The sequence below is a fragment of the Coregonus clupeaformis genome, unplaced genomic scaffold (genome assembly GCF_020615455.1).
Source record: "Coregonus clupeaformis isolate EN_2021a unplaced genomic scaffold, ASM2061545v1 scaf0910, whole genome shotgun sequence".
Lineage (NCBI taxonomy): Eukaryota > Metazoa > Chordata > Actinopteri > Salmoniformes > Salmonidae > Coregonus > Coregonus clupeaformis.
This window is the reverse complement of record NW_025534364.1, coordinates 40,231-67,503: the sequence shown is the minus strand read 5'-3', so window position 1 is coordinate 67,503 and position 27,273 is coordinate 40,231. Positions and strand designations below refer to the sequence as shown.

At 43.8% G+C, this 27,273-nt stretch overlaps 1 protein-coding gene across 1 annotated transcript in view; it reads left to right on the top strand.

The window, feature by feature from the left end:
• LOC121563430 (amyloid-beta A4 precursor protein-binding family A member 2) overlaps nucleotides 1–26,290 on the top strand; it is an 84,820-nt gene extending 58,530 nt beyond the window's left edge. Inside the window, 21 exon segments of the mRNA XM_045217082.1 lie at nucleotides 4,587–5,226; nucleotides 5,229–5,290; nucleotides 5,293–5,409; nucleotides 5,627–5,686; nucleotides 5,689–5,977; nucleotides 5,980–6,011; nucleotides 7,878–7,958; nucleotides 9,899–9,931; nucleotides 11,603–11,616; nucleotides 12,550–12,581; nucleotides 12,584–12,684; nucleotides 16,450–16,488; nucleotides 17,821–17,907; nucleotides 19,280–19,462; nucleotides 20,877–20,918; nucleotides 20,920–21,057; nucleotides 21,432–21,644; nucleotides 22,086–22,205; nucleotides 23,208–23,348; nucleotides 25,325–25,343; nucleotides 25,346–26,290. Of these exon segments, the coding sequence (XP_045073017.1) occupies nucleotides 4,608–5,226; nucleotides 5,229–5,290; nucleotides 5,293–5,409; nucleotides 5,627–5,686; nucleotides 5,689–5,977; nucleotides 5,980–6,011; nucleotides 7,878–7,958; nucleotides 9,899–9,931; nucleotides 11,603–11,616; nucleotides 12,550–12,581; nucleotides 12,584–12,684; nucleotides 16,450–16,488; nucleotides 17,821–17,907; nucleotides 19,280–19,462; nucleotides 20,877–20,918; nucleotides 20,920–21,057; nucleotides 21,432–21,644; nucleotides 22,086–22,205; nucleotides 23,208–23,348; nucleotides 25,325–25,343; nucleotides 25,346–25,395 (2,472 nt within the window). The 5' untranslated portion in view covers nucleotides 4,587–4,607 and the 3' untranslated portion in view covers nucleotides 25,396–26,290.
• Nucleotides 26,291–27,273: the final 983 nt, after the last annotated feature.

Here is a 27,273-nt window from a genome sequence, read left to right as displayed (position 1 = left end):
TAGCTATCTGGCCATCTAGAATCACAACAACACACTGCCATCTGCCCCATTGAAGGGTGCGCATTGTTTTCGTGGACGTTGTCAGCTAACCTGTCTATAGACACTTACATTTTTGGGCTGTCTGTTGGTCATACTTTACCCTATACAGAACTGTGGTGTGTGAGACTGATTTTGAACATGATCCTGTCATGTGTGGAGTGGAGTTTCACAGTGGATGTTGATCAATAATCTGATAGGTTTCTCTATTGCAATGTGAGCAAGATGCAGTGGCAGTTGAAAGGACAGAGAAAACACACTGCAGCTTGTTTGGAAAGGAAGTGATTAAGCCATCCTATTGGGGTTTACAAAGGAGGCGTTTTAATATATCTAATCAAACAAGCGCTAAAGTGCAATTACTAGCATGATTAGGGCCAATTAGTTGGGATCCATTTCACTGTTGTTGCCTGCAATACGATATAGGGGCTGCCAATGCCACTGTGTCTCTGTTAACACCAGTCTTGTTTTCATTTTGTCTGTACTGTACATCCAGCAAACTATAGGCTCATTTAAATAAATCCAGTAGAATATAAACATTATTGTTTCCTTGTTGTCAAGTTAAGTAATAGAATGGTTAGGCTGCTGTGAAAGAAACGGATAAACCTCCTTCCCAGGTAGATACAGTAAGTCATATTATGAAAACATGGGTATGGACAGTAGTTGTGTTACACAAAGATACAGCATAAGCTCCAAATCACCCGGAACAGCCATAGAGAAACCACTTTGATATTCCTCTTTTGTCATACATATTAGAATGTCCTAATTATAGGAAGCACATGGGAGAAAACATTCTATTGGACTGTAGTGCTGTTTTTATGAGCTTTCTAGTCATTTCCTCACTGTGACGCTCATAGTCACTATTCTCATTAAGGCTGCTTGTTCAAAAAGCACCAACTGTGATTTGTACCAGGGTTTAGTCGTGCCAGGCCTGTCACATGTTTTACTGCAATCAGATGAGAGAGACTTGGCGACACAGTAGGCATGTGGCACTGAGGATTCACATTGGACATGGTTTATGAGTCGCTCAGAGGAGGATATCTTTGTGAGAGTAGATGTCTAGGGGAAAAATGTTGTTCGCTATGCAGATCGTTCTGCATTATATTTCATTTTGAATTAGGGGTATACCAGGGGACAGAATACACATTTCCCTGAACAGGTAGGACAGATGTATTATGTATTTGTTGTGATAAGTCATCATTCACATGGTAATGTATTCAAATTCAATAAAAGCTGCCAAGTCTGTAATTCAAACGGCTCAGCTCAAACAAAGCAGAATTTGGGAAAGCTATTTGGGGACTGGGAGGATTGAATGATTCACACCTCAGCAATTCTATTGATAGGTAGGTAGACACACAGACACTCTGCACATACAAAATAGATACAGGCAGACAGAATACATTGAAGGAGAGGTAAAACATACACACTCTTGGTAGAAATCTTCAGTCAACAGTAAAAAAGAGGGGTGGATTTATTCAGAACCAAACAAAGAGGAAGTGAAAGGTCATTGGTACCAATGGGAGGCAGTTACTCTTAGCTACCAATACTTCCCCATTGGGAGTGGGCAAGGCTGGGCTGGCTGCTAGAAGATACTGGAAAATAATAGAGGGAGGAGGAGGAGGAAGGAGGAGCGTAGAGGAGAGCAGCTGGTGGGGGGATGGGGGTAAGGCAGGGCTACACGCCTGTATCACTACAACACTACTACTGCTCAGGACCAGAGACAGAGGTAAGACATATAGTTACATGCCTTATTATTATTGCCCTGTATGAGTCTCTGCAAGTCAGATATCTACAGCATGTGTCGTTATCACATTTCCTATTGTACCCACTATAACGATAGAAAGCTGGGTTGAATGGGGAATCATATGTTCTGTATATGTGTGACTGTGTATGTGTGCTTCTGGAGCTCTACCTAGTGCACCCCCCAGACAGAGCCACCTGACGGACAGGGAGATGGGGAGAGGGCCTCTGCCTCTCTGTGGATGCTGGAGTGAGGGTAATTAGCCTTTGCAATCACTGGTGATGGAAAACGTAATTATGGGCAGAGAGAGAGAGAAGAGGGGCCAGTTGTTAGTGGCAACTGGTGGAGATGAGACAGGTGGAACTAACGTAGAGGAGAGGAGGAGAGAAAGTGGGACACAAGGTCGTCCTCGCTTCTCTTTTAAATCGCAGTATTTTAATACTCATCTAATGTTTTTGTGCTGGCACTGCCTTCCCAGCCTTGTGTGTGTGCGTCCTCTATTAATGGCTTCTCACATGATTTATACCATCCCTTCACTGTTTGATAGCTTTCTAATGAGATTGTTGAATTTGTTTAGGGGCCTGCGCGCAAGGAAGCACCAGAAATACCCCAACATAATCTCTCCCTGCTCGCTCGTGGCCGCACCCTAACAATGATTCTAGCAATCTGAATTAGGAGAATGATCCCAACCTCCCAGGCGAGCCATTATCCACCCTGCTGTGTGCAGATCAATACCAGCCCAGATACTTGGGAGACTGAACATCTCGCCAATCTCTCCCGATGTTAGAGGAGTGAATATTCACAGGCCTCTGTGTAGAGATGACCTCCGCTTGAGTATGGATCGTATGACTGTCAGAGTCCAGTTAGCTTAAGGACTCCTCTTTGTTTCATTCTCTTGCCTCAGACGTTTGTCCGCAGGGGCCAAACAGAACTCAATGCAAAGCGCTGTATTGAGCAGAGTTCTGTGTTGTGTCAAGCTAATGCAGTAGTGCTAAGTAAGCACTTAATTGGGTTGCTACTCGAGAACCTGTGTGACTCAATAGCAGTAATTGATCAGGTCTTTCAGTGGTGAAGAGATCCTGTGTCCAGTCCCAGGTTGAGAGAAAGAGAGAGAGGGTTTTGTGTTCAGCAGGGGAATCAATGTGCATCAGCCTTTTGTAAAGGCATGGATGCTATGTTAGGATGAGTTAGAGCTAATTTAGAGGTATGCACAGAGCCACATACTCTTTGTTTTGTCAGACTAGTTCTCCTGATCATTACCACAGTGAGATGCACATTATGGTTGTTTGGAACTGTGTTTCCATACTGAGCTAATGCGATTATAGGTTCGGGGCGACACACCCCGGACCGCGGCCCCAATAGCACAGAGGACTACAATGCTAGTTGTAATATGTTGGGGACTCCTGGGGGTAGATGTGGTTTCACATGAGGTGTGTATGTGGTTAAAAGCCTTTAATATTGTTTATTGTATTATTTTGTAACTTTTTTTAGGGGGTAGATTAACTTTAATATTGCAGATAGATTGTGGCTGCCATCAATGTAATTGTCTGCATTATTTCCAATCCCCCATATATACAGTATAGTTTTTGTAAATACATACATTTATATAACATATATATATATATTTTACTTTATTATTTTCCCCTAACCCTACCACCCCTCCCCTAATTGGAGTAAACTAATGGACAACAACACTTAGGTTTCTACTTCCACCTTATACATAATATATACATTTTACAGACATAGTATATTTCACAATAGTTATCTTTTGTTTGTTTTTAGTCCCATCCTTCGCCCCCAACATCTATTAGACCATCCAGTTTTGATTTCTATCTGCCATATATTTTTCAACTTTGCTATGGTGTTTCACAAAAGTTCTGAACCTTTATTTTCTCATAATTTCTAAAGATTGTAAATTAAAGATAGACATTTTTGTTAAGAGTATTATTACATTATTTATCGATTGACTATGACTTTTCAAATCAACCAGCAGTGCTATTTGCAGTGTTAGCTCCAGGTAAATGTTGCAATTCTTCAGCCATTCCTGAACCTGTGACCAAAACAAAGCTACGTATGGACAGTACCAAAACGAATCATCTAATGATTCTGTCTCTTCACAGCAAAATCTGCAGAGCTGGGATGGTTGTATCCCCCATTTATATAACATTCTATTGGTTGCAAGAATGTTGTATAATAATTTAAATAGAAAAACTCAAAGTTTTGAATCCCGCGTCATTTTGTGTATCAGTTCATAATCCATGTGCCATGGAATCGGAACATCAACAATCTCTTCCCAACTATTTTGCAATCTATATGGCACAGCTGTCAATTTTTGGTCCTTAAATGAAACTGCTATACTTTTTTATTTATCACAATTTTCTGTAACCAACTTTGATCTTTAATGCAGGGCCGACAGACAAGTTCCTTACTTTCTCCTCCTTCCACTTGCCTATTCAATTTTTGCAGTAATGCTGCAATTAGTTGGTTGTAATGTTGGGTAGAGCGGTGGTTAAAAGCACTGGTTCCCTCACTATGTCTTTCTGTTGTGATGAGGAAAAGCTAAACATCCTTTCCTTCCTAGCTGTCAGTCATAGTGCATCTCTAATTGGCCCGAACAGGTTTTCACAGTAGGACAACACAGTGGTCACTGTGTCTAAAAGGCTCACTCACTGGGGGAGGGGGGCTGCACAACACTTACAAAACTGTATCTTTATAGCCTTCCTGCACTGTATTTCATTAAATGTTATTTGTGATGGTTGTACTGTGGCAGTATAGCTCTAATGGTGTGGTTCTGTCTTTCTGCCTTCTGTAGGACTGAGGACAGTTGAGATGCATGGCCTGTAAGCAGCCAGCGCCAGCGATGGCTCACAGGAAGAGGCCAGGGACCAGTGGCTCCAGCTGCAGCATGGTGGAGCCCCCCGCCCGGCCGCCCTGCCCCGCCGCCTACCCCCCAGAGCAGCACAGCCAGGACCATGAGGAGGGGCCTGGGGAGGGGGAGGAGGAGGAGGAGGAGGAGGTCCACTACTGCCGCCAGCAGGGACTGAAGCCAGAGCTGACGGACAGCCGGCCGCCCACACCTACTACACCGGAGCCGGAACACGAGCATGAACACAGCCATGACCACGATCACCCAGACTGCCAGGACCATGATGACCACAGTCACAGCGACGACCATGCAGAGTGCCAAGGCCACACCACGCAGCATGCAGACTGTCATGGTCACGATCACGGTCACAGTCACGACGATGTAGACTGCCATGACCACGACCATGGCCATGTCCAGAGTCACATCAATGACCACGACCATGCAGGCTGCCAAGGCCACCGCCACGACCACGCCTGGGACAGCCTGGACGGAGACTCCAGCTCTGACTATGTAAACAACACCTCAGAGGAGGAGGACTATGATGAAGGTCTGCCGGAGGAGGACGAGGGCGTCACCTACTACATCCGCTATGCCCTGAGGATGACAGCTACCTGGAGGGCAGCATGGACTGCAATGAGGCCGAGGCTGACTATACCGCCAGCACCGTGCAGCACGCCCGGGCTGAGCCGCCGCCGACACAGACGAGTGCCAGGAGGCGGTGGAGGAGTGGGTGGAGGGAGAGGGGGGGTGGAGGTGGGAGAGGTGCGCTGTGAGGTGGTGGAGCAGGACCCAGATGAACAGATCTACGACGGGCGGCCGGAGCCCATCCTGGACCACCACCTCACCCCGCCGCCGTCCTGCATGAGTCCCCCGCACCCACAGAGGAGGAAGAAGAGGAGGGGGAGGAGTACCTTCCTAACGAGAGGAGGAGGTAGAGGAGGAGAGAGCTGGGGTTGCTACACGGGGACTGCTATGCGCCGGAGGAGGACAATGGGAACTCTGTGGTTCACGTACCGCGGTCTCCATACCGTGGCCGTAAGGTGGTAGTGGAGGGGGAGACGGGGAGGAGAGGGAGGAGGACATTGACCAGATAGTGGCAGAGATCAAGATGAGTATGAGCATGGGTAGCCTGAGCAGTGGTGGGACTGACCAGAGCCTGAGGAGCTGGTGCAAGACAGTGCACCCAGTGATTCCACCCCCTGAGGCCCATGCCAAGCCTGAGCCTGCCCCCTACACCCCAACCCCACACCGCCACGACAGCAGACCCAAGTCCCCCAACCTCCCCTCCACACGACACAACAACCCTGATCTCCAGAGGGGCTTCAAGTTCGCCCCCACCTGGAGGAGCGACAGCGGTGGGCTCAAGAACAGGTGAGAGGGAGAGGCCATTTTGATGGGTATTTTATACACACGCTCATTGAATCTACTCTATTGAAATGATGTGAATGAAAAGTCAGGCATACAGTTTAGGTGATGTGTTGAGAAGGTTGTCAGAATATAAGTCCAACGCTTAATCTCTTTTCCACATTTTACAGGGAGACAAGGGCTGAGTGATCAAAGTTATTTTCAGACTTCCATTTTTCCGATTCAAACACTAATCTCCTGGATAAACATGACTTGGGTTTTGAATCGCCTAGATTTTGGGGCATTTACCAAAGTATCCATTTTAAAAGGACTAAACCAACCCTTAAACCACGGTCCTCCTTCTTTACACTTTACCTTAGTGGGGGATGGTCCAATGCCCTCAGGGAGAGATCTGTATAGAGTAACGTTATACATTAAAGGTCAAATCGGGGTTGCTTATATTTGTCCTGTTTCACACGCGTACAAGTGTGTAACCTGTACAGTGTGTGGTGAAATGGAAATGTTTTTTTTTGCATATCCCACTCCCCCTGAGACACCCTCGGAGAGTGGGGTCACGGCATGTGTTTAATACACAAGATGTACGGTCAGGTTATGTTCAGATTCTGGAGCAGACCTATGCCATTGGAACTGATAAAACAAGATTTGTGATAGGGAGGTATTTATTATGTGTGAGGTGGTTGACAGGCAGGTTATTGCATTGTAGCTATAGTGTAGCTAGTGAGACCCTTCCCTTCCCCCACTGGAGACCCATCCCAGCCACAGCCAGACACCTTGAGCTCCCCTCTCCATCTCCCCGCCCACTGCCCTCATTCAGATCCAGCCTGTTCTTGTATTCCCCACACACACACACACACACACACACACACACACACACACACACACACCATACACATATACACACACACACACAGCCTCTTCCTGTCCTCCCCCCAAGCCGCTCTCTGAGTCCTACCATGCTCGCCCCCAGCCCAGCCAGATGGTGAGGTGAGGGGAGAGCCTATGTGTGCCCTGCGGTATGGGACGGTAGCATGCTGATGCACACCTGCTCCATTGTGTGGATGTGTGTTATGCATAACAGTGTGTATGGTTGTGTGTGTCTGTGTGTGTTCTCTTTACTGTGTTGTTGGAGAGAAGTGGGACAGGCCACATAACTGGATGATATTGGAAGCAAGCACATATTGTGCAGAACAGTCACTGACAACCAAAATAAAAAATCTACTGCCCAGGTTATATTCGGTGACTGTTTGTGATTTTACGCAGCAGTTGTTAATTTTTTGCAAAATGCTTTCAGCGTTCAGGTACTGTGTTTGTCTCACTGAAGTGTTTGAAAACATCAGATTCAGGCTGGATACTTCCTCCTTCCTCAGGGCAGAGATTTGTTTAATCCTATCAAACAACAAATGGATATGATTATTAATTAATTACTGTTTGCTCAAGCTGATGTGTAGATGCTGAATACTAATCAGGATTTATGATTGTGCTGTTGCTGTAAATAGAAGGATTGTTGAATTATGTTAATATGAATTTAGAGCAATTTCATAATCTTTATCATGCTTTGCAAAGTAAATGTGAACTGTCATGACTATAGCGGTACTCAAAACACCATTATGTTGTGTGTGTAATTCAGAGAAAAACGTGTTACTGAACTCAATTCATGTCTAATAATAGCATGACCGTATTTTTTTTTCATTACACCTACTCTCTTTTCTCCGACCCATAGAGAAATGTACCGGACTGTATTACTAATGTATGTTAGCTGTAGCTCCCTAAGGGACCGGCCCTTTTTTTTTCATTTCACTGTCTGCTTGGAAATGTACTATTAACTCTCTGTTGCCCGCTGGTCCCTGTTTAACCCTGGTTTAACCCCCACAGATGACCAACGGTGCAGAGCAGCCCAGGAAACAGCAGCGCTCTGACCTCAACGCGCCGCTGGAGAACAACAATGTCCCGGAGGTAAACTGTCTCTGTCTGGACCTGTCTCGTCTGAGGCAGCAGTCCAAACTCATTGTGACAGATGATATATGTGGAATACATAGGATTACCGCCCTGTGCTTGCCTTCAGAGCCCGTGTCATGGGTGTGAAGGGATTTTCTTCTGATTATTATCATACAGATTATTTATCATCAAATCAAATCAAGCTTTATTTATACAGCACATTTCAGACATGGAATGCAACACAATGTGCTTTACAGGAAAAAACAAATAAAAAACAATACAAATAAAAGCTGAAATATGTAATACACAACAAACATAAGATACATAACAAAAATAACAAACTGAACAACTAAAAAGCACCCCCAAGGAAAAGCAAAGCTAAAAATATGTGTTTTAAGATCTCTTTTAAATATGTCCACAGCTTCGCCCCCCCCAGGTTCTCTGGCAGGCTGTTCCAGAGGCTGGGGGGCATAATAACTAAAGGCTGCTTCTCCGTGCTCTTGTCCTAGGCTTTGGGATAGTTAAAAGGCTAGTCCCATAGGATTTATGAGAATCAATTAACTGTGTTTATGAATTAATGAAGTCCCTGTTCCAGCTAACACAGTGTGGTTGTCCAGTTTGCTTAAGGAAATCACCACTGTTATTAATGTGGACATTTCTCTCAGGGACATTCTGTACAATGCTGCTATCCTCCTCCCCCCACTTCCATTGCTCTGAAAGGAAGGGAATTGGCTGTGCCCTTTTTGACTCAGCAGTCAAACCACTGGCTGGGAGCAGCAAGCTGTGTGTTTACATCAGGGAAAACCACTCAACCTTGACCTGACTGTTGAAATGACGCTCAGAGACACAGCCCTTTCTGCTCTGAACAACCTCCATAAGAGCCCCTCCTTGCCCAACCCAGACTTGACTGATTATCCTAACATGGTTTTGTCCGGCCAGGCTTTCATTCACACGACAGCACTAAGCCTGGAGAGCACAGCCGAACTGCAGAGCGAGGCACATCTTCACTTTAAAGGTTGTCTAGTATGATACGGAAGCATTTAAGTATCGGCAAAGCAACAGCTGGGTGTATATTTGCGGGAGGCCACTATAGCATAAGTGTACCAACACATACTAGGATGTTGTTTCCCTTTAAGCTATCAAGTGGATTGATAGTGCTCCTGGGCCTTCCTCACAGACTGTGTAATGAACGGCCACTCATATTTCAGCCTGGACCCTCCATTTGAGTGGCATGTCTTTCAAGTGATGGCCATAACTCAGAGTGCTTTAATGTGTGGCTATATATGCAGAGCTCTGTAGAAGTATTGATATACAGTAGTGTTTCACATCTGAAGATTTAGGCATGTCATGACCTTCATGTTAACATGGACCACTGTTTACAATCAGGTCGATGCCATGAAGTTGTACTCCTTTGATCTGTACATACACTCTTAGAATTTTTCTCAAAAGGGTTGTTCGGCTGTCCCCGTAGGATAACCCTTTTTTAGATTGCTTCCAGGTAGGACCCGAGTTCCACGTAGAACTCTCTGTGGAAAGGCTTCTACATGGAACCCAAAAGGGTTCTACCTGGAACCAAAAAGGGTTCTTCAAAGGGTTATCCTATGGAGACAGCCGAAGAACCCTTTTAGGTTCTAGATAGCACCTTTTTTTCGAAGAGTGTAGCACACTTCTATGTATTCAGTTTTTGCATCGTTTCTTACATTTTTCTTCCTTATCTGTTCATGAATAGGGTTTGTATCAATTTCATAGGCTACTTTGAACTGATGTTCAAAACATTTTCATCTTCTTTGATAGAATGAAGCTTTTGGAGTTTGTTGGTCTGTAGTCTGTTGTTTGTTGTGGAAGCCAAAAGCCTTGCAGAGTGGCGGTTTTCCTTTGAGTTTCATGAAATGAGATAATGCATATTTCATTCTGTTTTACTACTTCAGAGAGTTCAATCAAGACTTTGTGTTTTTCAGGAAACAAAGAAAGCTGCATCTTTCCCCAGCTTTGTTGATGGTAAGCTACCTCTACATTTGTTTCATTTAACTCTGTCTCATAACTACTCCAGATGTTTCACTATGTTGAGGATGAAATCAAAAGACAAAAATGCATCAAATTCATCATTCACAACATCCAAAACAGATAGTCCCTGTAAGAGGCTTATATCACTTTGGGTGCAGGGATCTGCTCATTCCAAGGATATTAGATTTATCTCTCTAATACAAGCGCCTTAATAACCACTCAAAATCTAGTTGCAAAATGACAGATCGTGGCGTATTAACGAGAGAAAATATGAGCTTGCAGCTGTTGCATGCGATCAACATGTAATTATGAGAGAGAGAGAGAGAGAGAGAGAGAGAGAGAGAGAGAGAGAGAGAGAGAGAGAGAGAGAGAGAGAGAGAATCAACAGATGAATGAGTTCGCATTTGAAAATGAAGACGAATTATCATATTCATTTTTCACTATCTTTATTTGGGCAATTTACTTGAGAGCCATCATGTCAGACATGTCAGTGAGTTACTCGGCAATGTGGGAGAGCTACATGGGGAAAAAAGTATTTAGTCAGCCACCAATTGTGCAAGTTCTCCCACTTAAAAAAGATGAGAGAGGCCTGTACTTTTCATCATAGGTACACGCCAACTATACAGACAAAATGAGATTTTTTTTCTCCAGAAAATCACATTGTAGGATTTGTAATGAATTGATTTGCAAATTATGGTGGAAAATAAGTATTTGGTCAATAACAAAAATTTTCTCAATACTTTGTTATATACTTTGTTGGCAATGACACAGGTCAAACGTTTTCTGTAAGTCTCACAAGGTTTTCACACACTGTTGCTGGTATTTTGGCCCATTCCTCCATGCAGATCTCCTCTAGAGCAGTGATGTTTTGGGGGCTGTCACAAGGCAACACGGACTTTCAACTCCCTCCAAAGATTTTCTATGGGGTTGAGATCTGAAGACTGGCCTGGTCCACTCCAGGACCTTTGAAATGCTTCTTATGAAGCCACTCCTTCGCTGCCCGGGCGGTGGGTTTGGGATCATTGTATGTGGAAAGACCCAGCCACGTTTCATCTCTCAATGCCCTTGCTGATGGAAGGAGGTTTTCACCAAAACCTCACGACATGGCCCCATTATTCCCAGGATCGGCGTCTGGTTGCGGAAAAACAGCCCCAAAGCATGATGTTTCCACCCCATGCTTCACAATAGGTATGGTGTTCTTTGGATGCAACATCAGCATTCTTTTGTCCTCCAAACACGACGAGTTGAGTTTTTACCAAAAAGTTATATTTTGGTTTCACCTGACCATATGACATTCTCCCAATCCTCTTGGATCATCCAAATGCACCTACAAACTTGGGACGGGCCGGACGCGGATGGCTTAAGCAGGGCACGTCTGGCTGCAGGATTTGAGTCCCGGCGGCGAAGTGTGTTACTGATGGTAGGTTTGTTACTTTGGTCCCAGCTCTCTGCAGGTCATTCACTAGGGTCCCCCCCGTGTGGTTCTGGGATTTTTGCTCACCGCTCTTGTGATCATTTTGACCCCACGGGGTGAGAATCTTGCGTGGAGCCCCAGATCGAGGGAGATTATCAGTGGTCTTGTATGTCTTAGCATTTCCTAATAATTGCTCCCACAGTTGATTTCTTCAAACCAAGCTGCTTACCCGTTGCAGATTCAGTCTTCCCAGCCTGGGCAGGTCTACAATTTTGTTTCTGGTGTTTCTTTGGTCTTGGCCATAGTGGAGTTTGGGAGTGTGACTGTTTGAGGTGTGGACAGGGCCTTTTATATGCAATGTCGAACAAGTGCCATTAATACAGGTAATCGAGTGGAGGACAGAGGAGCTTTAAAGAAGAAGTTACAGGTCTGTGAGAGCCAGAAATCTTGTTGTTTGTAGGTGACCAAATACTTATTTTCCACCATAATTTGCAAATAAATTCATTAAAAATCCTACAATGTGATTTTCGGGAGAAAAAAAATCTCACTTTGTCTGTCATAGTTGACGGTAATGATGAAAATTACAGGCCTCTCATATTTTTAAAGTGGAGAACTTGCACACATTGGTGGCTGACTAAATACTTTTTTTCCCCTACTGTATATCTAACAGGCCAATCCCAGGCCTCTGTGTATGTTTGGTTCGAGATGTTTTCAAGGCATTCTTCGCCAGGCCCCTCTCACCACTGGGCAGCGTAACGGCAGGGCCTAATCTTCCTGGAGGCTGAGCTGTTTCTTTCTTTCACTCTCTCTGATATCATGACAGTGCATTGTATCTCAGTGGATGTCAACAGAGTCCACATCTACATATCACACGGGCACATTGATCCCCCATGTGCCTCTCTCAGCTCCCTTCCCACCCGTGGGACATTTTACTGCCCAAGCCTCCACCATGATTGCCTTCTCTGCATAATACCCAACAGCCACAGAATGTGCAGTGCTTGATTTATTGAAATTGTACATACAGAAGGCTACCAATACTCATACGTATATGACCTTTCATCTCAGAGCTTAACTAGAATAACACAGAGATTTCTTTGTTTTGCAAAATAAATATGATCTAAAAGCGCTTTATCTTCTCCTGCCCTCATTTCTCTGTCCATCCCTTCTCCCTGTCTCTCTCTGTCAGTCCAGGCCCTGTGAGCCGGAAGATCTTATTGATGGCATCACCTTGCTGCTAACCACCTGGGCTCCACCCAGCTGCTTCTGAGAGGAACCGTCAAGAACATCCGCATGATGCAGGCCCAGGAGGCTGTCAGCCGGGTCAAGGTACGACAGACAGCAGACAGGCCTTCCATCACACACACGCACGCACACACACACACACACACACACACACACACACACACACACACACACACACACACACACACACACACACACACACACACACACACACACACTGCACCACCCATTTCAAACCCCTTCCTCCCCTTCTTTTCTATTTGAATGTTGTTTTGATCTTGTATGTTTTCACAGTGACTCTAGGAACCATTTTGGAAGATTCAGAGTGAGGTTGTCAGGGATGTGTTTGTTTACACCCCAGGAGACAGTGTCCAATCTAGTAGGATTATTGCCTGTAATAGGATGCAGTGGTACTGTGTAATCATGGTCCTCCCCAGTGGGCTAGCTTTACAGTCCTTTAGCTCTGTTTACAACCCACTGTTTTATTTTTATACGGTCAGGATTTAATGATGCCCTATAGAGGGAACAACCCCTAAGTATTCATCAATATTATTTGATCTTTCTAGTTATAGTATACTGAATAAACTTTATGTTCATGTTTGAGGTATATAGAAAACCCTGATGGAGACATCAAAGCTTATACAAGTGTATTGACATAACTGCTGGAAACCTTTTTAATTAGTGCTCTAAATGGAACTCTTGTTGTAGATAGTCTGCAATCTGGGCAGACAGATATAACAGTTTTATAAATGGAGTTAAAATGTGAGTGCAAGATGCTGGTCTTTTTTAATTAAAGTGAGGTCCAGATTGGCCTATTAAATCAGATGGACATCAATACTGTTTACCCCCCAGTAGAGACAGTTTGAGATTTGGCCAGAATTAGCAGTCCATTAGGGTTTCAGTTGGGCCAGATTGGGGTAAAGCACGTGTCACATGGTGTTGGTAATGGATTGCTGGAACACAGAGGTTATGTTTCCCCTTTCCATTTCGCCTTTTCTACATTTCTTCTCTGCTATGAATACTGATGGGGAGAGCCAGAGAGGAGGCCATATTCAAACAGACTCAGCCACTTGCATTTCAATCACTTCACTACTGGTTGGCTTTCAACTAGCTCTAGAGTTATAATTGCTTTTGGCAGTCTAGCTTTTGACATTTTCCTCAGTCTGATAACAGTATGATCACAAATATAGTATTTGCACGGTATGTATTCCCATGCAGTGAAATGTGTTGTTTTTGAATGAGTTCATGTGTGCTGGACAATGTATTCTTGAGACCATAGACAAGGAGACTTGTACATGATTTTGGGAGCTATACCATTGGATAAAAAAGAAAAACAACCTAAGATGAAACACCAAATGTTCATAAGCTGTCCAGGCACAATACATTTCCTCTCCCTCTCATGAAAACATGGCCTGGCCTGTATCATTAATGTTTTATAACCATCTCACAGTGGTCCACTGGCACTCAGCTGGGGTTACTTTTAGAAACATCCACCTGTGGTAAGGCCAGCCAGTCACTGCAGAGCAGAGATGGGTGTGTGTGTTAGCCCAGTGGGGTCAGATTGGCCCACAGCTCTGTGTGACACAGTGGCACACTCTCCTGTCCAGCAGCAGTCTGCTTCAGCAGGCACAAGACTGGGGCAGGTGACCCTCCCATCTGAGCAGCTGCCAGCTTTCCTTTGGGAAAAGCTGGCAGCTTTTGGAGGGATATTTGTCTTGAAGGCACCTGCCTTTCTTCCACTGCTGCTGGGATCTGGCTCCATCCATCCCAGTGAAAAGAAATCCAATCTGTCCTTCCATTCTCTCGCTACCATCCAAGGCCTTTGAAGTTGAAACCATGGCAACACTTAACTGCAAGTTGTTGTTTTTTCTGTTGGCTGTTCAGCTGTGGAGGAGGCCATCGGAAAGCCCACTTGTTCTGTAAACTCAGCTGGTAGAGCCGGCGCTTGTAACGCCAAGGTAGGGTTCGATCCCCGGACCACCCATACACAACATTTATGCACGCATGATGTAAGTCGCCGATAAAACGCTCTGAAATGGCATATTATTTATTATTATTATTCTTCCATTTGTACATTTTAGTCATTTAGCAGATGCTCTTATCCAGACGACTACAGTTAGTGAGTGCATACATTTTTCATACTGGCCCCCCGTGGGAAACGAACCCACAACCCTGGCGTGCAAAGGCACCATGCTCTACCAACTGAGCTACAGGGGACCCTTCTGAAGAGGAACTGCAGATGATGTGTTTCTCCACAGATGAATTGGCCATATTTCACTCTGGAGGCAGGGGGGATTGGGCTCTTTTTATGTTTTGTATACTTTCTTCACACACCAACCTTAACACTGTGACTGGGCATGGTGCTCTGTGCTGCCTGCCTCTACCATTTTATGGTTCTCAGATCTTAGCCACTCCAACACCAACAACAACCCACACACAGCTTAATTACACTGCTGTCCTCAATATTTAGTCCAAAGCTACAGAGAATGAAGTGAGTCTTTACAAACACAAAAAAAACATAACATTGCAGGTAAATAGCACAGCTGCCTTATGTTTTATTTATGGCAAATCTTTTTGGCATGCAACCCTCATTTTGATGTAATATTTATGCAGCTTCATCGCCCACTCCCTTTTTCTGCCTGCCTTGATTTGCTGCAGTGGATGTAGCTGGATGTAGCTGGAGGACTCAGATGTCTGCCTTGCATTAGGAGGGCTGAAGCTGGAGGAGTAAATGTGTTACAAACAACCCAGGATTATCCCTGTAGGCCATTCTCTGCTTTGCTTCCCATACAAACACAAATAAACTGACTAGTTGCAGCACGCAAACATCCAACTTGCTCGACCGTCTGAGAGGCAAGATCATGCCCTCTGCTCTATCTCTCAGCACATTGTGAAGCGTAGAGAGAGCACTGACCCTTCCTCTGCTCCTGACTGGCTGGCTTGCAGAGAGCTGTGGCACCAACTCCCTCAGGCAGCCAAGGAACAGAGTCTATCTGACTGATAATGGATGGGACTGGAAACAGATCAACCAGTTTCAGCTCAGGGCTCACAAACACAAACAGAGGTCCTTTATGTGTCTGGACTTCACTACACCCTCCTTCTGGTCCTGTGCAGTCGACATACAGCGTTAAGGTCTTTTTGTGGCGCTCAGTGTTGGGAGAGGGAAAGGGGGATACCTAGTCAGTTGCACAACTGAATGCATTCAACCAAAACAGAGAGGTGTGAGATTAACTGAATCTGAATCTTAACTGAATTAACTGAATCTGAATCTGTGTTTGTCTGTGTTTTCTGGTCAGCCACCCTACAGTAGGTTTCTCAATGTGTTGTTTTTAGACCATTTGAAAACCACTCAGTCACCAAACTGTCAGTTTTGACATCTCATTTCTAGGGGGATGGTGACTGATGTCAATACAGGACTAAATCATTGCGCTGCTTGCAATTAATGTCGAGTCATTCAGGATGCTGGGCTCCGCTGTAATTCCTCACCATGTTCTGCAAGAATGTGGTGTGGACAGGAAGGGTATGCCAACATGTTCTTGACTTGATCCTGAAGCCTTGATAGAGTATTTGCATATGCTACTGAAGTTCCCTTTTTTACTTTGATATAAAGGTATGGTATCAACTCATTTTTGCATGTCTTTATGATTTGCTGTATTCAAAAGAGCAGTTGAATTTGTTTTTGCAGAACACAGCTGCGCCACCGCCTCTCCCTTTCAGAGCAGTGACACACCTGCTGTTTGGTTTAGTTATTGTCTCTACTTTTTTTTACTTTCTTTATTTCCTGCCCTCTGTTTTTGCCGGCCCTGTCCCGTGTCTGACGACCCTGTTCTGTCCCAACGACTCCCCCAGAGGGTTCAGAAGGCTGCCAAAATCAAGAAAAAAGGCGGTGTGTAAAACAATCTGATCTGATAAGAACAGAGAAAAGGGACACCTTGACTCCACCATCACCCTCCGGCTCCCTGTTCCATCTGTGTGTACTGTCTGTCTGTCTCACCCTGACACACTTGAGCCGTGGAGTGTGAGGATGTGACTAGAATCATGGATGAGAATCTCCATATCCTACTCCATCTGATTACCCAGCATGCACTACTGAGAGGCTGGACTGTGCGAACTCTGGGAACATCTATCCCTGCAGCTTGTACTCTGAAAAACAGAGCCAGCAAACATTTAATCCATTGATGATATTGATGATGTAAAGAAATATTCTAGCCTACACAGAATTACTACAAATTATAATTAATACTATTAGACATATCATCAAATAAATTGCTCCCCAGCTGTTTCATTATATAGCACATATTTTAAAAACATGTATATTATGCTCCTCATTATACACACATAACCTCTTAGTTAATTAACCTAAACCAAACGTGATTGAATTAATACGCAGTAGCGCGGGATTAGCGTGAATGCAATCCACATGCCTGGGACTGGCATTCACACACATCCGGCAGCTCCTAATGGCTTAGCTAAAGCACTGCTATGTTGCTCCTACTCTCATCTGTTCCAACTCCCAACACACCAACATCATGTCAGACCGATTGATGTAAAGCCCCAGAGCCAACCGGGTCCCTCTAGACCACATGACCAGCCCTCACTGCTGCTGCCTCAAATCCCTTCCACTCTGCTCTGATCTGGATGCTGGCCCTTCTGTCACTGAGATTACTGTTTTTGATTCCACATGTATTCCATGTCAGTCATGCATGCACAATCACATTACCATTTATTATGAAAATGAATATTATGAATCACTTAGCCAAGTTCCCATTGTAAAGGTACAGTAGCCTACAGAGACCCATTTTGTGTGGAACAATGTGAGCACGACCACCACTCAAAAACAACAACAACATCCTATGGCAATGCTACAGAACCAACCTTTAGGAGATATCAACGTTAATCCAGATTATGAAATGGAATATGAATGTACATTTTATGGCTGATCTCTATGGGTGTAGCCATAGTCCAGCACTGACTGAACACCTACTGTAGGCTCGCCAGGAGTCTGCCGGGGCCCAACCTATAACATCATTGCATGATTTATGAAATAGCTTTAAAACTGCTCTCAACTGGAGATGAAAGAGTGCAGCTTCTAACCGAGCCCCTGGTGGGCTCTCCCCTCTCAGCCCCCAGCCAGGGTGCTTAGCAGAATGGGCACCAGGGCCGCTCTCTCCTGCCACAGGGGGGGACTCTGACACACCTGTCTCTCTTTTCTCCGTCCAGAGCCCAGAGGGGGACGCACACACACTGACAGAGGTGGACCTCTTCATCTCCACCCAGAGGATCAAAGTGCTCAACGCAGACACACAGGTGAGTAGAGGTCCTGACTCCAGCCTTCACAGGACCAATCAAATGTAGTGGGGCCATAGACACGCAACTCTTCTCAGTGTCTTTTTGTGACAGATTTTGATGATCATTTATTGATTTAATCTTTTTTATCTGATCTCCCTCTGAGAGAGGATAAAAAAAAATGTTAAAGCCAGAAAGCCCTATGGACAGCTGTCAATAAAGTGGGACTTAGCAGTAAGATGAAAGCTGGTTTTAAACACTTTGTATCCCAACCCATTTGATTCCCAACCCATTTGATTCCCAACCCATTTGATTCCCAACCCAATCCATATGCAATATTAATTTGTCAGAAATCATCTCAACTCCAAAGCCAAATTGTTTAGCACACATATGCTTGACACATAACTTTGAACAGTAATGCAGTTATAAATTAGGTACAGTGTAGCACTTTACTCTTGATGTCACGCCTTAATGTCGTATGGGAACCTATGGGAAACAAGATTGTCCAATGTGTGAGGGTCAGCCGCAGTGTTAACAGTGATGTCTCTGGTGTAGAGTGCCAGCTGACTGACTGTGAACAGAATGTGTGTCCCTGTCGCTGAGTTGCAGTCCTACTGAACAGAACAGCAGTGTGTGGGCTGGCTGCCTGGCAGAGCCCACTGTAACGTGCTGCAAATGCAGTGTCTCTCCACTCCACTCCCTGCCTGGCACAAGGCTACCTACTTCCCGCAACCATCAAGATGGCAAAAAGTCTGGATTTATGGGGCTCTGCTGGTAGCAACACAATGTCATTTTCATGTGATTTTTTCTTATTGACTATACCAATTGTACCATTTCCTAGATGGAATAATGTAATATTTCATACCCACTAAGAACATTTGTGCCGCGTATAAAAATGTAAGAGCGATCCTATTGAATAATATTTTTAAATAATCTCCAAACGTGCCTTGGTTCAGTCCCCGCTGTCTGTGTGTACCAGAGGGAATGAGAACATTTGAGAACATCAGATTGATTAGAGCTGTGATTTCCATGCCTGGCCTGCTACGGAGCATATGGGCTAAACGGAAATGCATGGATTTCTGCCACACTGCTGAGGCTGCTCACCATGAGAAAGGTGAAAGGCTGGGGGCACAGCATGCACAGACAAATTGGAATTAATTCTGCTGACGGACTAATTATGTTTTGCTGAAGAGCGCAGCAGGAAGAGCTGGAGCATTCCTGCTCCTTGTTGGTCAGTGTTCCGCACTACCAGACACTCATGTGAAGATAAACACCTTGTCATACTTCGTCTGAAGCTTAAAAAACACACAATGTGTTTATTTTACTCTAAGCGCCAATTGTAATACACAATATACTAGTTGTTCATTGTTTGTTGCTGTGGTTGCATACACAGGAAACTATGATGGACAACGCCCTGCGCACCATCTCCTACATAGCTGACATTGGGAACATTGTGGTGCTGATGGCGGCGCCGCATGCCCCCACAGCCTCCCAGGACTGCACCGAGACCACACCTGGAGCCCCAGAGGCCAAGAAACAGTACAAGATGATCTGCCACGCCTTTGAGTCTGAGGACGTAAGTGTCTGTGTGTCTGTGATCTATCCTTGAGGCTATAATCGAACGGTACAATGTCCTGAACTGGAGGACTAGGACCAGGACCAGGTGAAAGGTTATGCACAGGACATGTTTCTAAATGTAGAAGTCATGTGTTGTGACTGATTCAGAGATTAGTCACAACACATTATGAATGACATGTTCGCCTCCCCAGCCAGCGTAAGGCGCCTGCCCCTGCATTGCAGTTGTCCTCTTATCTCTCTATGTCTAATTAGCTGCTGTGGCATAAAGGACAGTCTGTCTGAGTGTTAACACATGAGTCATTTAGCCTCAGCTCAGAAGGGACGACTATACATTTCAATTATGCCTCTCCCAACAGTGTCTTATTACTTTATACCTATGACAAGGTAGGCTTGATCCTGGGTATACTGGTCTGGATAAGGGCAGCTACTGCCTTTACTGTCTCCATTCGCTATGGGCAGGGAGCATTAATGGAGTTTCCCATGGTTAGGGGGTAAGGAGGGGGACAATATTATGGGATTCTTAAAACTCAAATAGCAGGTTATTTATATTGGCCCCCGTCCCTCGGTCAGTGCAGAGACGCTGCCAATGTGTGATATGCTGTCTGTCACAGTAATATTGCCAATTTTCAGCCACACCACAGTCCAGGATGTGCTTCATGTGTCTACCGAAGCCCAGTCATGCGGTTGGATGTCAGTTTGTTAACAGGGCAACCACAGCTTGCTTCCTTCCTTAGGAAACATATAATTCCCTAAAACAGCCTGAGGGGAAGTAGGAGGTAAATATAGGGAATTATAAGGAAACTATATGTGAGAGAAACATCCCTAATATCTAATGATATGCAATTAGATTACTCCCTTTTCTTCTCCTCTTTAGATCAGCTTTTACAATCAATACCTTTGCCATTTTAGACAAAAAATAAGCAATCATTGCACCAATGCTATAGGCTTCATGATGCTCATTGCTTTGGCTGTGCGTAACATGTTTTGGTCCATTTATATGGTTTTATTAAATGATGCCAGGACAGAAGCTAGTTGTCAGTAATGAAGACATGGCAAATAGGTTTTGACATTTAAATTAAATGTTTATTGGACCTCATATAGTACTTGGCAACAGTGAAGCAATTCCACTGTTGTCTTATGTGCTTTGATTCATACCACATAAATGAATATTGATCTGCATCCCCCAGTTGCTCTGTGATGTGATTCTCCCCATTGCTGTCACTATGACAGTGTATTGGCAGTGTATTGCTTCTCTGCCAAATGCATAGCTGGTTTTATTCATAGCTGGTTTTATTCATAGAAATATAATTACTAGAAGGGAAAAAGCATCTCAGACCACAGCAATTTGACTCTAACACTCATGGGTAAATTCTATTTTCATGGCCTTATCCTTTTTCTCATTGGCTCTTCAGGCCCAGCTCATAGCCCAGTCGATTGGGCAGTCATTTAGCGTGGGCCTACCAGGAGTTCCTGAGGGCCAACGGCATCAACCCAGAGGACCTGAGTCAGAAGGAGTACAGTGACATCATCAACACGCAGGAGATGTACAACGATGACCTCATCCACTTCTCCAACTCTGAGAACTGCAAAGAGGTTTGGCTCTCATTTAACTGTATGAGGTAACTGTATAATGGTTCCTCAGCTGCACTGTACAATCCACTTCTCTGAGTACTTTTTGATGCTCAGTCAGTGCCCTCTTACATAGGATTAAAGAGTGTGATGAGCAGTGAGGCAGCCTAGTTCTGTGGAAGTACTTCACATGGACTGAGCCAATTACCAGAGAAGCTGACAGTGGTCTTATACCCATCTGGCCCTCCTTCTTCCGCACGTTGTTTCTGTTCTTCCGTTACACCATTATATTTCTCGATGATTAATTTTTCTCCTGCCCACAATCGCTTTGACTAGAGGCACTCATCACTCTCTCCGCTCTCTCTTTCTCTTTCTCTCGCTATTGGCTGGCTCCACAGCTGCAGCTGGAGAAGCATAAGGGAGAGATCCTGGGCGTGGTCATAGTGGAGTCTGGCTGGGGCTCCATCCTGCCCACGGTCATCCTGGCCAACATGATGAACGGTGGGCCGGCCGCCCGCTCCGGGAAGCTCAGCATCGGAGACCAGATCATGTCCATCAACAACACCAGCCTGGTAGGGCTGCCGCTCGCCACCTGTCAGGGAATCATCAAGGTACATGGACAGGGCCAGAGTTCTAGGAAGAGTCATTCAATCAAACAAATCACATTTTATTTGTCACATGCGCCGAATACAACAGGTGTAGACCTTACGTGAAATGCTTACTTATAAGCCCTTAACCAACAATGCAGTTTTTAAGAAAATAGAGTTAAGAAAATATTTACTAAATAAACTAAAGTAAAAAAATACAAATACAATAAGTTACACAATAAAATAACAATAATGAGGCTATACACAGGGGTAACGGTACCGAGTCAATGTGTGTGGGTACAGGTATAAATTAGTGGTTATTATGGTGACATTACATTAATTGTGTAACACTACATGAATTCTGTAATTTGATCATAATTATAATGTAAAATAATCCACTGACTAAACCCAGTGGAGGTTGCAGGATGTCCTCTGCTCTGTCTGACCACTGTGTTTGTCCATCAGGGCCTGAAGAACCAGGTGCAGGTGAAGCTGAACATTGGAGCCTGTCCCCCTGTCACCACCGTGCTCATCAAGAGGCCAGACCTCAAGTACCAGCTGGGCTTCAGCGTCCAGAATGGGATTGTAAGTACAATCAGATCAGGCACCACCACTTAGCCCTGTGTGCAATGTCAAACTATGAACACAGTGCCGTAGTGTTTTCATTCAGTCATCACTCAACAGCAAAAGGCCTTGACCACTCTTCTTTTGTCTGTTTTTGGAATACTGTGTTCTCATGCGTAGGTTGAATAACACAGGCTGTGACTGGTTGAAAACGAGATTCTGTACTATATCAATGTCTTTGTCTAATGAAACTTCACCCCTCAGGAGGATTTCAGCTGACATGGTTGAATAGGAGAAGACAGCACTGTAAATTATTAAAAGCTTTTTTCTTTATCTCCTTTCAGCTGGTACAGTCATATCTCTAAAGAAACCAATTCTGAGGAAAATAATATTGTATCAAATAATATGACAAGCTGTTAGCCTATAGGTCTGTGCGTACAGTATGTGATTTCATCATGAGCTTTACATGCTTTGATATAAAAAAACATGTTGCTCACACATGTATTTTAGTGTGTTCGTCATACCACTTTATTCAAGTCTGCATATTCAAGTTATCCTCTGTAACACATTGCTTCTTTGACACAAATTGTCAACTCCTTAGAGCAATATTTATGTAGTCTGACAATATCCCTTTAAAATCCTATTACATTTTTTTCCAGATGCAATTACTGTTTTATCTCTTGTGGCTATCATTGCACTGAGGCTGAAGCTTGGAGCTTTATTGCCTTAGGTTATCAGCTCGGTGTGAACTGCCATTTTCCTTGCTACTGCAACAGATTAACCTTACAATGTCATTCATAGAGCTCAAATCTCACCCTGGTCTCTCCCTACCAGGATCACACAACCAAATCCATTAACTATCCTTGACATTTTAGCAATACAACTGTTCCAGTAGATTTAATGGAACATCGTTGCATCATTGCTTTATTCCCCTATAGAATTGCCCCTGTCTTGTTGCCCATGGGGGTGAGTGACTGCCATTAAGGATAATATTCACCTTCTACTTGTCATCTTCACCCACAGATCTGCAGCCTGATGCGTGGGGGTATTGCTGAGCGAGGGGGTGTCCGGGTTGGCCACCGCATTATTGAGATCAATGGCCAAAGCGTGGTGGCTACAGCACATGAGAAGATTGTCCAAGCCCTCTCAAACTCTGTGGGCGAGGTGAGGTTCAGTTCAGATACACAGATATATTTCATAAAGGAGCTCAGAGGACACCAGAATCAAATAGTATGAAAGAGGAATGAACATAAGATGCATTCATCTTTATTTATTTTTTTAATTTTTATTTCACCTTTATTTAACCAGGTAAGCCAGTTGAGAACAAGTTCTCATTTACAACTGCGACCTGGCCAAGATAAAGCAAAGCAGTGCGATAAAAACAACAACACAGAGTTACATATGGGGTAAAACAAAACATAAAGTCAAAAATACAACAGAAAATATATATACAGTGTGTGCAAATGTAGCAAGTTATGGAGGTAAGGCAATAAATAGGCTATAGTGCAAAATAATTACAATTAGTATTAACAATGGAATGATATATGTGCAAGAGATGATGTGCAAATAGAGATACTGGGGTGCAAATGAGCAAAATAAATAACAATATGGGAATGAGGTAGTTGGGTGGGCTAATTTAAGATGGGCTGTGTACAGGTGCAGTGATCGGTAAGGTGCTCTGACAACTGATGCTTAAAGTTAGTGAGGGAGATAAGAGTCTCCAGCTTCAGAGATTTTTGCAATTCGTTCCAGTCATTGGCAGCAGAGAACTGGAAGGAATGGCGGCCAAAGGAGGTGTTGGCTTTGGGGATGACCAGTGAGATATACCTGCTGGAGCGCAGACTACGGGTGGGTGTTGCTATGGTGACCAATGAGCTAAGATAAGGCAGGGGTTTGCCTAGCAGTAATTTATAGATGGCCTGGAGCTAGTGGGTTTGGCGACGAATATGTAGTGAGGACCAGCCAACAAGAGCGTACAGGTCACAGTGGTGGGTAGTATATGGGGATTTGGTGACAAAACGGATGGCACTGTGATAGACTACATCCAATTTGCTGAGTAGAGTGTTGGAGGCTATTTTGTAAATGACATCGCCGAAGTCAAGGATCGGTAGGATAGTCAGTTTTACAAGGGCATGTTTGGCAGCATGAGTGAAGGAGGCTTTGTTGCGAAATAGGAAGCCGATTCTAGATTTAACTTTGGATTGGGAGATTCTTAATGTGAGTCTGGAAGGAGAGTTTACAGTCTAACCAGACACCTAGGTATTTGTAGTTGTCCACATACTCTAGATCAGACCCGTCGAGAGTAGTGATTCTAGTCGGGTGGGCGGGTGCCAGCAGCTGGTCGATTGAAGAGCATGCATTTAGTTTTACTAGTGTTTAAGAGCAGTTGGAGGCTACTGAAGGAGTGTTGTATGGCATTGAAGCTCGTTTGACGTTTGTTAACACAGTGTCCAATGAAGGGCCAGATGTATACAAAATGGTGTCGTCTGCGTAGAGGTGGATCTGAGAGTCACCAGCAGCAAGAGCGACATCATTGATATACATGGAGAAAAGAGTCGGTCCAAGAATTGAACCCTGTGGCACCCCCCATAGAGACTGCCATAGGTCCAGACAACAGGCCCTCTGATTTGACACATTGAACTCTATCTGAGAAGTAGTTGATGAACCAGGCAAGGCAGTCATTTGAGAAACCAAGGCCATTTAGTCTGCCAATAAGAATGCGTGTGGTTGACAGAGTCGAAAGCCTTGGCCAGGTCGATGAAGACGGCTGCACAGTACTGTCTTTTATCGATCGCGGTTATAATATCGCTTAGGACCTTGAGCGTGGCTGAGGTGCACCCAGACCAGCTCAGAAACCGGATTGCATAGCGGAGAAGGTACGGTGGGATTCAAATGGTCGGTGATCTGTTTGTTAACTTGGCTTTCAAAAAACTTTCGAAAGACAGGGCAGGTGGATATAGGTCTGTAACAGTTTGGATCTAGGGGGCAGGCTGGTGGCCAGGGTAGTCAATAAAATCATTAGGCGGTAAGTGTAGCCTCTAAGCTTGATTATTTTCAATGAAGATATTGACAGATAAAATAACAAGCAATAGATGCAAGTGCCTAGCTAAATTTTTGTTTTCTGTCTTTTCCTAAACCAGATTCACATGAAGACAATGCCAGCGCCATGTTCAGACTCTTAACAGGACAGGAGACTCCTATGTATATTTAAACCAAGGACAGATCCCATTCTCCTCCACAGAGGAGCTGTAAGCAGCGGTTGTTTACAGTCCAGTTGGAGAGCTCTGGGTGGACAAGACAAGACTAGCAGACTAATGAGTGTCTGAGGATGGCTAGTGAGCCAGAGTGATTTTCTTTATTTTGTGTCGATGACTTATAATTTTTTCATCTCATCTTTTTTTATTTAACATTCATTCAACTGACACTCCCTATATTTTGCTGATGTTAATACTAAAGAGGGTCATCTGGGCAGAAGGTGTTTACCTTATTTATTTGTGTTGTTTGTGTTTTTTGGATGTCAGTATTTTTTATATCCATATCAATGTAATATTGTACCTGCATATTGTTTCATTTAGTTTTCTTTGTTGTATTTATTTGTAGTGTAAATACATATTTTGGTAATGGGGAAGGACCATGGTTGCTTTGTACATATTTATTGACTTTTCCTGCTGGTTTGATAGCAGGGAAAAGAGCCCTGGACTGCTAAAGGACAATTGAAATCCTGTTGTTAATATAGTTTAGCTGGACAGTAAAAGGGTGTTTGGGAGTGACTTGGGTAATATCATTTTGTTTATATTTATCAAGCAAATGCTAGCAGTAGAGGTTGTATGTTACAAAACGCCATATCCCTTCAGATTTGAACTTTTTCATTTTATAGAAGTTCAACCTCATCATGATAACAAGTCATGATGAGGTAAAGGTTTTTGACTAGTGTGCAAGTATTTTTTTAACTTCCATATGTCAACACAATTTATTGGACAGCACTGTCTCTCACACATTTTAATAACAGTTCATTCAAAACTGTTGAACTTAACATTGGTTTGATTTTCAAAATAATAAGCAATGTATGAAACTTGAAAGGGTCGTTTCTATGTGTGCTATGTTCATCTTTTTGTGTTCCACCCCAACAGAAACTCATTTGAGTCGATTGTCAGAATGTATTGTGTTGTAAAAGCTGTGTCCATTGCCATAAGCAGTATTAGAATGTCTGTACAAAAAGAGAACTTTGTCTAGTATTGTGTTCATAAGCGTCACGGTTAGTCACTGCAAACATCCCCCCTTCTGCTGTGTCGGGCTTCAGCCTTGAGAGAAAGATGAACAATGAATCCCACTGTGACTGAGGAAGCCTTACGACTGAGTAATGCTTTTAACATGCATTTTACTAAAAATTACATTTGAAAAATTAACATTTATCTGTGTGCATGCCTCATGATAGTATCAAGTCATTATGGCAACATAACAATAAAATCTCAAATAATCCCCAATTTCTGTTTTGCTGGCTCACTGGAATAATTGTTTTACTGTGAATTGTGTCATTAGGTTTTATCAGTCAACATTTTCAGATAAACCATTTACATTTGTTAAATATTTATTGTATGGACAGGAGATTGATTGTCTGCATTACAGTATGTGCATCACACTGGACTTGGCGTACGGTGTGTGAATATCTCTAACTCCTCCTGGTGGCAGCAGCTAGGTACTGACTAGAGGACTAGACAAAAAACAACAACTACAACATTTCAATACTTTCTGGTTTATAACAAGATTCAAAGGCTTTATTTAACAGTTTTGCATCATCTTATAAACATATGGTAATCAAGTAATTACAGTCAAAAGCAACTTGAAATCACATGATGAAAGAGAAAGCTGCTGTGAGCACGTTTTGTCAAATCATATACTTAGTTGCATAGCGTCTCCAAATATCAAATTTCAAGAGTGAAAATTGCTGTTTGGGCAACAGGTAACCTGATGTCACGAGAATTTCTATCTCTAATTAATCAAACTTAATGCTTTGAATAATTCCCAGAGGGTGTAAGGCTCTGGTTTAATCATGAATTAAACGAAGGTCCGCAACCAACAAGAATGATCT